The 13,993-nt window shown below is 45.0% G+C and overlaps 1 protein-coding gene across 5 annotated transcripts in view; it reads right to left on the bottom strand.

Annotated features, from left to right (window-relative positions):
* The window catches only part of BTRC (beta-transducin repeat containing E3 ubiquitin protein ligase), a 410,877-nt gene that overhangs the window by 22,463 nt on the left and 374,421 nt on the right, over positions 1–13,993 (bottom strand). For all 5 annotated transcript variants that reach the window (XM_063961896.1, XM_063961897.1, XM_063961895.1 and 2 more), the window contains one exon: positions 13,694–13,812. In XM_063961896.1, the coding sequence (XP_063817966.1) occupies positions 13,694–13,812 (119 nt within the window). The remainder of the gene's footprint in view (positions 1–13,693; positions 13,813–13,993) is intronic.

Raw genomic sequence — 13,993 nt, forward strand, 5'->3', positions numbered from 1 at the left:
ATAGATTTGGGTGTCATCAGCATAGAGATGATATTGGAAACCAAAAGAACTAATGAGCTTACCTAGTGAGGACGTATAGAGAGAGAAGAGGAGAGGACCAAGGACAGAACCTTGGGGTACACCTACAGTTAGTGGAAGTGAGGGGGAGGTGGAGTCATGAGAAGAGACAGAGAATGAACGGTCAGAGAGGTAGGAAGACAGCCAAGAGAGGGCAGTGTCGCGCAGACCAATGGAGTGAAGGATTTGCAGTAGGAGAGGATGGTCCACAGTGTCAAAAGCAGCAGAGAGATCAAGTAGAATAAGTAGAGAGTAGTGTCCCTTAGATTTAGCAGCATGGAGGTCATTGCATACTTTTGTAAGGGCAGTTTCAGTGGAGTGGAGAGGACGGAAGCCAGACTGGAATGGGTCAAGTAGTGAGTGTGAGGAAAGAAAGGCAGTAAGGCGGTTGTAGACAATACGCTCAAGGAGTTTGGAGGCAAAAGGGAGGAGAGAGATGGGTCAGTAGTTGGAGAGTGTGTTTGGATCAAGGGTAGGTTTTTTAAGAATAGGAGAGATGAGTGCATGCTTGAAGGCAGAGGGGACAGTGCCTGATGAAAGGGAGAGATTGAGAAGGTGGGAAAGGTGGGAACAAGCAGAAGGAGAGAGGTAGCGGAGGAGGCGGGAGGGGATAGGGTCAAGTGGGGAGGTGGTGAGGGGACAGGAACGAATGAGGGCCATGACTTCCTCTCCAGTTGCATGGGAGAAAGAGGTCAGAGTAGGTGGGAGGGTTGGGGAGGGGTGGTAAGGGATGGGGGAAAGCTGGCTACTGATGGTCTGGTGTGATGTGATGTCCTTACGTATGGAGTCAATTTTGGATGTGAAGTAAGTGGCAAAGTCAAGAGCAGAGAGTGAGGAAGGGAGACAAGGTGGAGGTGGGCAGAGGAGTGAGTTGAGAGTGGCAAAGAGGCGCCGGGGGTTGGAAGACTGGGAGGAGATGAGGTTCTTGAAGTATGACTGTTTAGCAAGAGAAAGGGCAGCACTGAAGGATGAGAGCATAAGTTTGAAATGGAGGAAGTCTGCCTTAGAGCGTGATTTCCTCCAGTGTCGCTCAGCAGTACGTGAGCATTTTTGCAGATATCTGGTGCATTTGGTGTGCCAGGGTTGAGGTGTTAATTTGCGAGGGTGAATAGTGGTTGGTGGAGCAACAGAGTCAAGAGCAGAAGTAAGGGATGCATTGTATATGGAAGTGGCTTGTTCAGGGCATGAGAGAGAGAGAATAGGAGAGAGAAGTGAGTCAAACAGGGAGGAAAGGAATGTGGTGTCAAGCTTAGTGATGGTAGCCTTGGGAGGTAGAGATGGGGAAGTCGAGAGAGATAGGTTAAAGGAGAGCAGGTGGTGGTCAGAGAGGGGAAATGGGGAATTGGAAAAATCAGAAATATCACAGCGGTGAGTGAAGACCAGATCCAGTGAGCTCCCATTCACATGGGAGGGTGAGAAGGTCCACTGGGAGAGACCAAGTGAAGAGGTGAGGTTAAGGAGTTCAGAGGCAGGGGATTGTGTGGGGATGTCAATAGGGATGTTGAAATCGCCTAGGATAATGGAAGGAATGTCAGAAGAGAGGAAGCATCCGATATATCCAGGGATACCATATAATCCCCTGGCTCCATGGCCAAAATGATGGAATGTAAGGTCTCCATGTGAAACCAAGGTACCCAAATGTGTTTGTCCAGCAGTTTGAGAATGGGCCAAAATGACCCATATGGCTTCTGAACTAAAAACAGGTTGGAGTAAAAACCATGTCCTCGTTGTGCAGGAGGAACTGGAATGACTACTCCTGACTGAAGCAATTTCTGAACTGCCTCTTACAAAGCCCTGGCCTTCGTCTCTACTCGAGATGGGCTGGTACAAAAAAAAAAACCTTTGAGGAGGGCACTTCTTGAAGGCAAAAGCATAACCTAGAGATACCGTTTCCTGCACCCAGGCATCTGTTGTAGACTGCTGCCATATCTGTGCAAACTGAAGAAGTTGGTCTCCCGGGTGGAGGCCAGCACCATCAGGCTGATGGCTTATTATCTGTTTTACCAACCGGCCCTCTGGTAGCCCAATGCTTTTTAGTCTTACCAGACTTGTTGTATTGGGACTCCCTGCTATCACTTTTGCCTTTAGCTTTTCCTTGAGACCGAAAGGACGGAACTTTAGGTTTGAAATTGTATGTGGAAGGAAACCTGACCTTCTTGGAGTCTGCCTCTGATTCCAAAATATCTGTCAATTCTTTACCAAAAAGAATATCTCCAGAAAAGGGCAAAGATTCCAAAACCTTCTTAGATTCTGAATCAGCATTCCATGTACGTAGCCAAACTGCTCTGCAAGCAGCTATTGTTGAAGCTGATGCCCTGGAGGCAATAGTACCCATATCCAATGCTGCTTCTTCCAAAAACATTGCAGCCTGTTTTATATGTGCTATATGGGATTTTTGCTCTCTAGAAGCTATTGAAAAATCCCCCTCCAATGCATCAGCCCAGGCAGCAACTGCCTTTGCCATCCAAGCTGAAGCCATGGCTGGCCTTATATGACTGCCCCAGACAGGGAAAAAATGGTTTTTAGAAAACCATCCACTCTCCTATCCGTGACATCATTTAATGATGTTGAAGGCAAAGGTAATGTAGATTTTTGCACTAGTCGAATCACATGCGTATCTACTTTAGAAGCCAACTACCTTTTTAAACAATCCCCAGCTGGAAGAGGATAATTGGAATTCCATTTCTTAGGAATTCTAAACTTCTCATTAGGCGAAGCCCAAGCCTATTCCATGCTATTCAGCTGATCTGACCCTGGAAACTCAGTCTTAACTGTTTTGGGATGTTTAAACACAGGTGCCTTAATTTTTAATACACTCTGCTGAATCCTCTAAGGATAGAATGGCTTTCATTGCTTTAATTAACTCAGCTATATCCACTGAGCTGAGACCTTCCTCCTCCTCTTCGTATGCTGAAGTAGAATTAATTGAGCTTTCATCCTCCGATGAATCCTCCTCTGAACCATGTGTAGCCTGCGAGGATGAAGATTTACTTACCACCGGCTTATCAGCCCGTTTCTTTTGAGAGGCTGCTGCTGGAAGTGATACACCACAAGTGGGAAGCTGCATGTAAGGGTTAATCGTGTAACCTATCCACGGTACAGGAGTTGGAGGAATTATCCATTCAGCTATACTGGATAAAGTCTGTGCAAACATAGCCCAAGGTGGATGAACCTGCACCTGAAACTGCCTTGTATTTTTCATGAACCCCTGGTGAAAGCTAAAACAATTTGCACACAAAACATCCTGAACCAGATCCTGAGACGATAACACAGCTTTGCAAGACAAAAATGATATGAGTGTTGGTGTGAGTGTAATTTCTTCACCTTTGCCGCTCTTAGACATGATAAATAATCAACACTTCCACAGTGTACTAAAAAATTTGTGACTGTAATCACTTTAAGTTTTTTTAAAGTGACATACAATCTGACCCTACCCATGCGCCAGCATTGAGGATCGGAATAAAACAAAAGTGACAGAATATAGTAAAGTCAGCAATCACACTAGCAGTCAGGCACGTTATACATTAGTATAATAAGCAATATGAGCACATCATCAACTACAACTACATTTCAAGTATGTAGGAGAACATATTACTGAATCATGTTTAAACAGATCTACCGTATTCAGACGCATTGCGAAAGAAACAACAGTATATGTATGCAATAGGCATTTATCTAACTATTCATACTCAAAAGGTAGATAGAGACTTAGTGCTGTATTACCCGTACTCAGTAGAGTGGGATACAGGGAGACTCACCTCGCTTCCAGGACCGATCAATACGTTAGCAAACTCTGAGTGGATCCAGGTGCTACTAGTGTACATTGTCGCTCTATGAACCTATAGTGAACACAGATGCTCGGTGAACACAGATGCACCAATCACACAGCCGCCTATGCTGCGACTGGGTCCCCTCGTGTACAGCGTCTGAGACGGAAGCGGGAAACAGTTAATGGTGGGAGACTCAGAGGAAACTGGTCATGAACCGGGGGGAGGGGCGACCAGGAGAGCATCAGACTCCCCACTGCTGACATCAACCCTAGGGATCTCGGCCTCATACTATTCCTGGAGCCTATGATCCGTAAGGCCTAGCGCTGGTGCACCCGAGGTGCCAGCCGCGTCAGCAACTGTTCGGTAGTCTCCTCCCAAAACAGTGCGGCTGTGTCCATATTCTCCTTCTAAGCGGAACCGATGTCTTACCTTCTCCCTGTGCTCCGGCCACAGACTGGTAACGTCTGCTGGACCTGCTAGTATATCTGACACATACACCCGCCGAAACAGCACTGTACTCGTGGGTTAGCGTTGTCATGACCCGACTCTAAAGGTATGTATAAGACGCTGTTTAGAAAGATTGCTCAGAAAAAATAGTAAGACTATAAAAATAAAATAAGAAAGCTTAGGGCTGCTAAAACCAGCAGCCCTCTGACCATGGTCCGGCTCCTGCCGCACCAAACAAAAAACTGTTTTGCCTGAGCCAGGAGGCGGGGATATATGGACGGGCCTGTTGCATGCTGGGAGGCCAGAAAGCTTTGACCGATTGGTGCAAATCCGCTGTCGCTTCATCATATCCCATTGTTATCCTGTGGATAACCTGTAGACCCTGCCGGTGAAATGGAATATTCCAGCACAGGACAGGTCATGTAGGTATAACTACTATATTGACAATGGAGGTACATCCCAGAGAAGCACAGAAGATAATTTAGCTTTTAACAGCGTAGCTTTTTTTTTGTCCTGTCTGGTTCGTTGGTGCTAATCAATCACCGAGCTGTAGGGGTGTACTTAATATATTTTATGGGAAATCCCACCGTACACAGTCGATTTCAGAAAATAACTGCAAAAATGAAGTTCCCCCAAACGTTACCTGCTGAGGTCCCCCATTTCATTTCTAAGGGGGCTCCTAAAATATGAATTGCCCCAAGCTTTAGGAAGCATTGCTTTCCAAAGCGTGGATAAAATATTGTAGGTAATGCCATTGTAGCCTATGGGCTAAATTTCATAACAGCACAACCAAACCTGCACCACTTTCGCAATCAACAGCATTGGAACCAGTGTTCCAGCAACTATTCCCCAATTCAATCCCATGAAAAAGAATCATATTGCTGCTGTAAGGAATCTTAATTTTCAGGGGGCGTTTGGTCAGGTTAAAGCCCAACCATTATTTTAGGAGACATTTGCCCAAGGTAAAAAAAATAAAAATATACACCTGGCGCCATCACTTAATTAAGTCAGAGCAGCTAATCCCGGGGAATTGATCCCAATGACCCCAAGTTCACAGAATACACAAAAAATGCCATAGTGCTCACAGACACCCACAAACCACTGAGGAAGCTGCCGACATCCATTAGTAGGCGGATAAACGCGTTTGGGAGAGGAAGAGATCACTACTGCAGACACTGCAGCAATTATCTGCACATGTTAAAGAACGTTGGAGCCGTCCGGCTAAAGTTATCTCCAATGGACCCCTTTGCATAGGGGAAGGAGCCAGTGAGTATACCACTGAGCAGACCAGCCCAGGAGAAAGAAGCAGTTTGCTATTGGGAGAGGTATCTTCTAGGATTGTACTGCATTGTGCTCTCTACAGTCTCTGCTGGCATCTGTCCGTTTCTGCTGGTTACTTATATGCATGTGCTATTGCATGAACTTTGAAGCTTAATACTAATCAGTGTGAGAGCACTAACACATCTGCAACAGTGTTGTTGTTACATCTAAAAATTCAATGTATGGTGCTATATTTGCTGGCAATTGTTCATTTTCATTGAAACTGATGCATGTGATCGCTGCATGAAATGTGAGTGTATAAAAACCGCTTACCAATACACTGGAGAAAGTTGTGTGGGCACAGTACAAGTGTGCATAAAGCTTTAAAGGGGACTACAGCTCTATATTATATTACGGTTAAGCCTCCATTAGGACTGAGGATTATTCAATATTATAAGGAAGACAGTTCGGTCCTTAATATGGATTTGTAGATTTATGTTTTTATTGTTGTAGCAAGTGCTTTATATTATATATTTTTTAGCAGGTACTGGCCGGTATCTATGTATTGTATTTTGTGATAAAATATAATTATAATTAAGTCAGTGGCGCAGTTTCATTCTTTTTTGTGTATTTGCCCAAGGTAATCGCCAAATGGAACTGCATTACTGACACGTGTTGAGAGTGTGGCTGGAGGGATCTGCCCATTCAGTTAAGAAAAGCCAAGTGTGACCACACCCAAGGGCTGCAGTGGAGTGTCAGTGTGAAAGATGCTGCAGAGAGGAGAGTCAGTGTGGTAGCCAGTCTGAGCTCAGTATGCGGGGAAGCTTCTAAAGGTCAGGAGGCCTGTGTCTAACCCTGGAGTAGACATGGAAGGTCATCAAGCTCTGGGACAGAGTCACCTGCAAGGAAGCAGGCCAGATTGTGATGCTGTATATGTGAGCAGCTGTAATGTACCATTTTGTATGCAGTTATAGCTACACAGAGAATATAGGCATGCCACATATTATTTTAATCAGCCGAGACTGCTTGTGCGTCCCATATGCATAGAAATGCAAATAATACGCATTGTCTGCAAAAAAACAGCAACGCCAGATGCGATCAAAGTTGTACGGGACCTGTCAGCACACTCACACCAGGCATGTCACGCTACGTGGCGTATTGAGGCAAGATGTATGAGCACACATCTGTAACTCAGACACCGAGCTTGATGGTCTCCCATGTCTCCTCCAAGGTCGGACACAGGCCTCCTAACCTTCAGCAGCTCCCCCGCATACTGAGCTCTGACTGGCTTCCACACTGACACTCCACTGCAGCCCTTAGGTGTGGTCACACCTGGCTTTTCTTCACTGAATGGGTGGATCCTTCCAGCCACACTCTCAACACGTGTCAGTAATGCAGCTTACCCTCACACTGCCATACATACATACAGGTTGGGATTGCGTGATACACACATACATATATCCAAATACCTCTTATAATTCATCCTAGGTCATTTGGATTCTGACAGCATAGATTAAGTAGTGTATATACAGTATGTGTGTATGCTAGATACCTTAGACCAGGCATGTCCAAACTGCGGCCCTCCAGCTGTTGTGAAACTACATATCCCAGCATGCCCTGACACAGTTTTGCTGTCAGAGAATGCTAAAGCTGTGTCAGGGCATGCTGGGATAATAGGATTTTGGTACTTACCAGGTAAATCCTTTTCTTTGAATCCATAGGGGGCACTGGAGTACTCTTGGGATATGGACGGCTTCCACCGGAAGAAGGCACTGAATAAATTAATTTTTGAGACTACTCCTCCCCTCCATATCCTCGAGCACTTCAGTGTTTTTTACTGAGCCGAACAGGATCGATAGAGAGATTGACCAAAGGAGAATTACATATAATCTCACGGACAACAATAAAGTTGACACAAAACGTAACAGACAACTAAACAGTTGACACCATAACTGATTAACCCTTGTTAAATTTAAACCAGTCGTGAAAGTGTGTTACCATAAGAACCACTGAACTTCCTAAAACAGGTAAACTGCTCTGGGTGGGCGTCCAGTGCCCCCTATGGATTCAAAGAAAAGGATTTACCTGGTAAGTACCAAAATCCTATTTTCTTTATCATCCACTAGGGGTCACTGGAGTACTCTTGGGATGTACCAAAGTTTCCTCCGTGGTGGGAGAGCTGTTTGGCACTTGTAACACTAAACGGCCAAAGCTAGATGCTGATGCCGCGAAAGTATCAAACTTGTAAAAGCGCACAAACGTGTGCACTGAAGACCAACTAGCCGCACGGCAAAGCTGTGTCGTAGAAGCCCCACGACTCGCTGCCCATGACGTTCCCACAGAACGTGTGGAATGAGCTGTTACTGAAGTAGGTGGCTGTAACCTAGCATAAAGGTAAGCCTGACGTATGGTCAGTATGATCCATCTGGATAAGGTTTGCTTATAGGCTGGCCAACCCCTCTTAGCCGCATCATAGAGAACAAACAACGTATCCGTTTTACGCACAGTAGACGTTCGGGATACATAGATGCGCAATGCGCGAACCTCATCCAACGTTCCAGAATCTCCTGTTAACACAGGAACTACTATTGGTTGATTGATGTGAAAAGACGACACTACCTTTGGTAGAAAAGCGGGATTCGTCCGAAGTTCCGCTCTGTCATCATGAAAAACTAAATACGGTGACTTGCACGACAAGGCACCCAGATCTGAAACACGCCTAGCCGAAGCTAAGGCTAAAAGAAAAATCGTTTTCCAAGTGAGAAATTTAATATCCACTTGTCGTAAAGGTTCAAAGTAATCGGACTGTAAGAAATCTAAAACCAGATTCAAGTCCCATGGTGCTGTAGGTGGAATGAAAGGAGGCTGTATCCTCTTTACACCCTGTAAAAACGTATGTATTGACGGCAACGAGGCCAATTTCCTTTGAAAGAAAATTGACAACGCAGATACCTGCACCTTTAGTGTGGAAAGACGTAGTCCTCCATCTAACCCCATCTGTAAAAATAACAAAAGACGGGATAAATTAAAAGATGATGTCGGAAATTTCACGAGAGGCGGCCAGCTCTGATTGTAAACCAACTAATACATCTGCAAGTAAAGCCCATGGAGGGTCCAGAGATGGTGGTTTTACTTCTGAAATCGTATTTATGGCTGTATTAACAACACATGCTGTACATGTGGTGGATCCATCAGGCAACACACTCTTACAGACATGACATGAAAAATGTTTCTTAGATTTTGCTGGTGTCTTACTCATTATAAAAGACAGACAATACAAACTACACACAGACAGACTGCACGACTCAGTAATAACACCAAAGTTCCTGGTATATATCAGGCAAGTGCAGTGCCTGCCAGCAATAAGAAAACTGACCCCAAAATTCCCCTAGTACCACTCTTAGCCGAGATGTAATAAAGGAAACCTGGAACAGACAGGAGAACATTAACATATTAAGCATGCCAAATACTGCCAATGTCTCCCCCCCCCCACTCCCACGACCTCCGTGTACAGCACCGGGTCGGGGCCTGTGGAAGTCTGCATAGGGCCGTGTGAGCGGCCTGTACCTGTAGGCCCAGGCAGCGGGAACTCCTCGGCTGCTGCGGGCGGATAGCGGAAGCAGCGAGCGTGCTGCATAGAGCCCTGGAGCGGCCTATGCACACGCGCTCCCGCCCGCCACACACATTTTGCGGAGTGTCTGTGTAGCCAGGCAGCGCTGCTGCGGCGCCGGGGAGCAGCGGTCTGGTATTTAAGATGCTGGGAGCGGAGAGTGAGAGCGCGCCGCATGGAGCCGTGACGCGGCCCATGCACACGCGCTCCGGGCAGCGGTGAGTACCCAATACAATCCCCAACAGTGGAGCGGCAGCAAGAGCTGACCGCCCCTAACATACCTGGACCGTGACCAAAGTCTATGACGGGGCTTCTCATCCAAGCTCCGTCCAGCTTTTTGCAGGCAGCCTGCAGGTGGAGTGAGGGAGCTCTTTACAGAGAGGTCCGACACTCACGGCTGTTCTCAGCCGCTTCCACTGTCCCTGACCCACGCCTGTTAGAAGGGGGGAAAGGACGTGGAAATCCTTGAAAAGAAGAAAAACTTAGGAACTAAAAAAAAAATTCCAATACTTCGTGGACGAGCTCCACTATGCCTTCTAACTGTGTCGAGCACAGAAAAAACACTGGAGTGCTCGAGGATATGGAGGGGAGGAGTAGTCTCAAAAATTAATTTATTCAGTGCCTTCTTCCGGTGGAAGCCGTCCATATCCCAAGAGTACTCCAGTGACCCCTAGTGGATGATAAAGAAATGTAGTTTCTCAACAGTTGGAGGGCCGCAGTTTGGACATGCCTGCCTTAGACTGTAAGCGCCAATGGGTCAGCAATAAAAATGAATGACATTCTCAGTACAGCGCTGCGTACATTAGTCGCACCTTATAAATAAACAATGATAATATTCTCACACGGCTAGGTCTGGTGGCTGTGTTTATACTGTGAGAATGTATATTCTGCATGCAGTGTACCAGTATCCAAGCATCCACTTATTTATCCTTACTCCGCTCTTCCTACAGCTAATCACTTCCCTGTACTCATCAGTATATGCTTAAGAACACAGCTGCCATCCTGCCTGTGTACGGACATTCTCCTTACCATCACTCTGCAGCAGAATCTGATCATCGTATGCTCCTCCTAGGAACGCCGAGAGTAAACCAGTGGTGCTCCAAGCAGAAATACATGCTTACATAAAACTCACTGTTTATTTGAAGCTATTACAAAGTTGTTTATTCCTATACTGTTATTTAGCAGCGGATATCCATGCAGAATATCACATTCATTATCCAGCACAGTCAACTGCCTGTTCATTATTGACTGTGTAGTTTCTCTTCGCTTAGATATTGAGTATGAAATAACAGCTCCCTCAAGAAACGCATTGGCTGCTTCCCAGTAAACAGTCTAACTTTTCTCCTGCTGTGTTATTAATAATTGGATATAACTCCCACGGTTGACAAAAGTAGGATATAAAATCTTTATTCTTCAGCAACATGGGACTAAATAACCCCAGAAAGAATCAGTGTGCTGGAGAGAGTACTAGGAGAGCATATGCAAAATATTCTAAGGGGTACATTTACTAATGTGTGGGTAAATAAAAGTGGAGGAGTTGTCCATAGCAACCAAACTCTAGCCATCATTTTCTAGCTTGTACCAGATAAAGCAGTGACCAGCAACCAGATTCTCCTTTGGAGCCGCCCCGGGCAGCCTCAAACTTTCAAAATTGCAGCACATTGCTCTTTATCTCAATGGCAATTGAAATTAAAACATTTGATCAATGAAAGAGACACAAATCTACAACAAGGTATCAACAGTCCTTTTCTAGAAGTATTACAAGCTATGATAAACAAATATGACAATAAGCTGGGGATGCAAGCGAGGGCTCGGATGGCCGCATGCAGCCCTTCACTGAGATAAATGATAGCCAGAATCTGATTGGTTGGTACAGGCAACACCTCCAGTTTTGTAAATCCACACTTTAGTAAGTTTACCTCTAACTACTGCTGCCTCACAGAGCAGGGAGCGTTCTACAATGAGAATGTACTACCTGTGCTCATGAGGGTTCCTCCAAGTGCCCATTTCTAATCACAGGCCAAACACTGACAACGGTTATTGTGTTTTCTTAATTTAATCTAAAGTTAATTTGTATTTCACTTGTATAAAATGATGGCATATGATCAAATGAAGGAGGAACGGATGTCAATGAGCATACACTGATCGTACAGTGTTGCATAATATATTCATATTACAGAAGCATGAGCATGTGAAGTGAATAAAGATGTATGTGTACAGAATAAAGGACTGGGATGATGGGTAGGTGCACAGAATAAAGGACTAGGACGATGGGTAGGTGCACAGAACAAAGGACTGGGACGATGGATAGGTGCACAGAACAAAGGACTGGGATGATGGATAGGTGCACAGAACAAAGGACTGGGACGATGGATAGGTGCACAGAACAAAGGACTGGGACGATGGATAGGTGCACAGAACAAAGGACTGGGACGATGGGTAGGTGCACAGAACAAAGGACTGGGATGATGGGTAGGTGCACAGAATAAAGGACTGGGACAACGGGTACATGAACAGATTACAGGGCTGGGAGGATTATCTAGGTGAACGGAATAAAGGACTGGGACGATGGGTAGGTGCACAGAATAAAGGACTAGGACGATGGGTAGGTGCACAGAACAAAGGACTGGGACGATGGATAGGTGCACAGAACAAAGGACTGGGATGATGGATAGGTGCACAGAACAAAGGACTGGGACGATGGATAGGTGCACAGAACAAAGGACTGGGATGATGGATAGGTGCACAGAACAAAGGACTGGGACGATGGGTAGGTACACAGAATAAAGGACTGGGACGATGGGTAGGTGCACAGAATAAAGGACTGGGGTAATGGGTACATGAACAGATTACAGGACTGGGGCGATTATCTAAGTGAACAGAATAAAGGACTTGGATGATGGGTAGGTGCACAGAATAAAGGACTTGGACAATGGGTAGGTGCACAAAATAAAGGACTTGGACAATGGGTAGGTGAACAGACTAAAGAACTGGGGCGAAGGGTACATGTGAAAAATAAAAGACTTGGCTGACAGGTACATGAAAAGAATAAAGGAGTGGGATAATGGATAGTTGAACAAAATAAAGGACTTGAGCAATGGGTACATGAAAAGAATAAAGGAGTGGGCACTGGATAGTTGATCAGAATAAAGGACTGGGATGATGGGTAGGTGGACAGAATAAAGGACTGGGGCAATGGATAGTTGAGCAGAATAAAGGACTGGGGCAACCAGCATTTGAAGTGTATATTGGACTTGGGGTTAGACAGGTATGTGGACTGAATAAAGGATGAGGAACCAAGAATTCAGTACATGCCTGGGGACACCAATATGAAAACACACCTCAGAGAGGAGGAACATGGTTGGGGGATGCAGGTAAATAATTGAACATAAAGATTTAAAAAAACCATGGGGACTATGTGTAAAACAGGTTTGAAACTGCAATCCGTGAAAGAAAATTAAAATAATTAACCAAATGACGGAAGGATGGGGGGAAACGGGTAACTGAATCCTTTAAGGACATTGATACAGTATATGAACTAAAACAGTTACTAGGTGTACACTGAATAAGGACTGGGCAAAAGAAATGTATCAAATGAAAGATTAATCTTACAGGTAAATGTAAGCAAGGGCGTAGACAGAACTTTGTTGACTCCATAGCAACACTTTGAGCAGGCACTAGATATACTGCAGGCCCATACTGTATGTAAAGGTTTGTAAGGGTCCCTCTGTAACACCCAAGGGTGAAAATGTATACATGTAACTGTGACAAGGAAGGTGGACCCCTCTCAGCTGCACTCCCTGCACCTATGGAAGCTGCGCCCCTGCATGCAAGGGGTGAGTAAATTAATAACTGACTAGATACACAAGCAGGCAAATAGGAGAGAGGAAAACAAGAATATGAAAGAAAGAGGAGTGACAAAGAAATATACATATTAATGATAAGGAACAGGGTGAAAAAGATAAGCTGATCCAATGAAGAAACTGTGGACATTAACCAAACATGGCCTAGAAAGTAGGATTCTCAGACTGGAGATAAGTTGAATAATGGGGTACATAAACATGGCCACTCCCAGACCCGTAGGACACAGCTTTCCTAATCTTGGTATTAAAAAGATAGTTATGATAGACTTTGTGGTTCTGGATAGTGTAAACCATTGAAGGTTGTACTACAAAAATGTAGCATCTTGAGAGGTTACATGAGTGCACAATTCTGCTCCTTCTGATGAAAAAGATCTGTGCAGACCGAAGCTATTCTGGCAGAATGTCTGTGAAAAAAGTTACAGATCACAGAGTTAAATATGTTAGATCGTCCAAGGGATGAAATGGACCATCCAGTGATAAGCATAGGGCATACATACGATAGAGTCACTGAGTAAATCATATAAGTACAGGAAACATTACTCTGGCAAGGGTGGGGCAACATTCGCACCTTGGGGAAACACTTCTCCATAGGTGGTGGCCTTCCCTACATTAACTAAGAGATGGTGGTCCCTGGAAAGGAAGTCTCTTACATGTAAGCCAGTATTCAAGAAATTTGAAAAGATTACCTGATAGTATTATCAGAAGAGCCGCTCACCACCAGCCTATCCCGGTACTGCAGGCAAGCAATCCCACGTTTGTGACCGTTTAATGTACGGACAAATTCACATGTACTTGTGTTCCACACCTGGAGAAATACAAAAAACATGTGAGTAAATGAATCAACTGCAGTGGTTAGCATTCTTGCCTAACATCCCTGAGGTCTTGAGGTCAAGGAACATATTGGTAAATTAATTGACTTCTGACAAAAAAATGAACCCCATTGTGTACATTTGATAAGGAATAACAGCCTCACTGGGGACTGATGA

Source organism: Pseudophryne corroboree, chromosome 3 (assembly GCF_028390025.1).
Source record: "Pseudophryne corroboree isolate aPseCor3 chromosome 3, aPseCor3.hap2, whole genome shotgun sequence".
In the NCBI taxonomy this organism is placed as follows: domain Eukaryota; kingdom Metazoa; phylum Chordata; class Amphibia; order Anura; family Myobatrachidae; genus Pseudophryne; species Pseudophryne corroboree.